The 2,309-nt window shown below is 35.6% G+C and overlaps 1 protein-coding gene across 1 annotated transcript; it reads left to right on the top strand.

Annotated features, from left to right (window-relative positions):
- The first annotated feature begins 852 nt into the window (after positions 1-852).
- LOC120769166 (antigen 5 like allergen Cul n 1-like) lies at positions 853-1,935 on the top strand. Its single transcript, XM_040096051.1, has 3 exons — positions 853-1,048; positions 1,114-1,511; positions 1,565-1,935. The coding sequence occupies exons 1-3, from the start codon at positions 905-907 to the stop codon at positions 1,833-1,835; spliced, it is 813 nt and encodes a 270-aa protein (XP_039951985.1). The 5' UTR covers positions 853-904; the 3' UTR covers positions 1,836-1,935.
- Positions 1,936-2,309: the final 374 nt, after the last annotated feature.

The raw sequence follows: 2,309 nt of genomic DNA, 5'->3' as shown, positions 1-2,309 counted from the left end.
TTGCGACAAATGCTTGTAGTGAGGATGGATGTATTTTTTTCGACATATCGATTCAACATAGGCGCTGCTCTTGACCATAATTTCGAAAGAAGATGTGCTGCCGAGAGTACAAGACGCGGAAAAGATTCTCGAATCCCGAAATATAAAAGCGCAACATACGTATGTATGTATATTATGGATTATCTTGAAACCTTGAAGTTATAAAAAATATATTTCAACTGTTGGTTTGTGTTTTTTATAGTTTTTCGGGCCTCCAGTAATTGTCTTGTTTGTTGATTGAATTGAAAGACTGCATTCCTGGTTTCGGATTACCGGCTTTTGCATCATCATTTATTATAAACAAAGCTTAATATCGTCTACATTAATCTAAGGTTTCTTTGTAGCTCATAAAGCTCATAAGCGTTCTATACAATATAACTAGCATAATAACTAGATTGTCGAACGGGACGAATATGTCTACACATCCTTTTTCCGCAATACTCATTTAATAAGCAAAATCAGCGGCTAGTGGTCTTTGAAAATTTCTAAACCTTATAATGACTTTCATCAATCACTTCTGTAATGACCTTAAATCTTAATCATTAAAAGGTATGAAACCGAAATAAACTTATATTTTAAAAATTCTATGCCAAATATTTATATTGATATCCGTGCATCCTTTTAATTGTCGAGCCTAATGACACTTCGGAAATTATATCGATTATTTTCTCGAATCCTTATTTTTGAATTCTTGACACATCCTAATAATCCTATTACTTATTAAATCTCTCACAAATGCTACTTACACATTCTCCATGAAATTTTAATCTAATTTGAAGTGAAATATTAATTTTTTTTTATTTGCAACTTTTAATATAATTTCAATTATTTACATATATGCGTGCAAGGCCATCAGTACAATAGCATGATAAATGTTCTAAACATTGGCTTTTATTTTGTCGCTTTTACGATATGGCCTTGCGTTTCCGTCAATGCTTATTATTATTGTGATAAGCAGAAGGAGTTATGTGGCACTAAAAAACATTTTATGTGTAATCAGGATGATGTGGTAAGTGTTCTTGTATATATAGTATATTATTAGTACATGTCTACAGCACTAATCTCTATTCTAAGCCTAGGGCAGGGGAACTCCTTGGACTTTTGCCATTGACAGACAAAATAAAGCGTATGTATGTCGATCGACACAATGAGTACCGTAACAAACTAGCAGGGGGTGAACAAACTTTCAAAGGAGGTGAAAAATTTCCTAAAGCCGCGCGCATGCGTGAAATAATTTGGGATAGCGAGTTAGCGTACATAGCTGGACATCATGCAAAACGCTGTAATATGAAGCATGACGCCTGTCGTTCTACTGAGCGATTTCCAGGCTCCGGTCAAAATCTCCATATAATGGGCACAAGTGTAAAGCCAAAAACGGTAGCAAATGTGGTAGTGCAGGCGGTGGATGATTGGTGGAGCGAATATTTATTGGTGGATGATGGAAATAAAATGGTAGAAGAATTTCCAAAAGGGTGGGTGTAAATATTTTAAAATCTGAAACGTAATGACTTTCGTACCATTTCAGCGCTGCAGACTGGCATGCTATTGGCCACTTCTCTGCCATTGCAAACGAACGTGCAGCTTTCGTCGGTTGTGGTCTGGCGCTATGTCAAAACTGTTCGTTTGGATCTTATTGTATTGAGGTTACCTGTAACTACTCAAAAACTAATGTAGCAGGCACATTCATGTACAAGAAAGGCAATTCATCAGCCTCCGAGTGTGATCATTATGAAAGTGTCCAGAGTAGTAAATATCCTCATCTTTGTGAAAATACCGGGAAAATATTCAATGATTAGACTGATTTGCAGATTTTGGGTGTGGTTATAAAATACCTTATTTAATTGGCAAAAATATCACAAAACGTGGTACTACGAGTATACATTGTGACAAAACGGTACCCAGAAATTCTAAACGCAAAATATTTAATTATTCATAAAAATATATATGTTGTCGCCTTCAAAGTAATCTCCACCAGATGTAATACACTTATGTCAACGATTTTTTTATGAAACACTTTTCATAAGCACTTTTTGGGGTAGCCTTCAGATCCTTTAGCGAATTTTGTTTTCTTTCCTCGATCGACTGAAAATTTGTTGACTTCTCTGAATCTCAAACTCATAAACCCTTACCTCTTAGGCAGTTATAATGCTCTCAATGCATGTGGGAATGGAATTCGCACGATCAAGCATGTCCAAGAAGACCCGTTTACGATACTCTTTTCGAAAAACAATTCAGCTTAATCGAGACGAGTCGAGCAAAAACGCATTTCA

This window comes from Bactrocera tryoni, chromosome 2 (genome assembly GCF_016617805.1).
Source record: "Bactrocera tryoni isolate S06 chromosome 2, CSIRO_BtryS06_freeze2, whole genome shotgun sequence".
Taxonomy (NCBI): domain Eukaryota; kingdom Metazoa; phylum Arthropoda; class Insecta; order Diptera; family Tephritidae; genus Bactrocera; species Bactrocera tryoni.
The sequence above is the reverse complement of the archived record's forward strand: the minus strand, read 5'-3'. Positions and strand labels throughout refer to the sequence as shown.

Coding starts and splice junctions, on each gene's coding strand:
- LOC120769166 (XM_040096051.1), top strand. CDS start 905: ATGATAAATGTTCTAAACATTGGCTTTTATTTTGTCGCTTTTACGATA. Junction 1,049..1,113: donor TGTGTAATCAGGATGATGTG/GTAAGTGTTCTT, acceptor CTCTATTCTAAG/CCTAGGGCAGGGGAACTCCT. Junction 1,512..1,564: donor GTAGAAGAATTTCCAAAAGG/GTGGGTGTAAAT, acceptor GTACCATTTCAG/CGCTGCAGACTGGCATGCTA.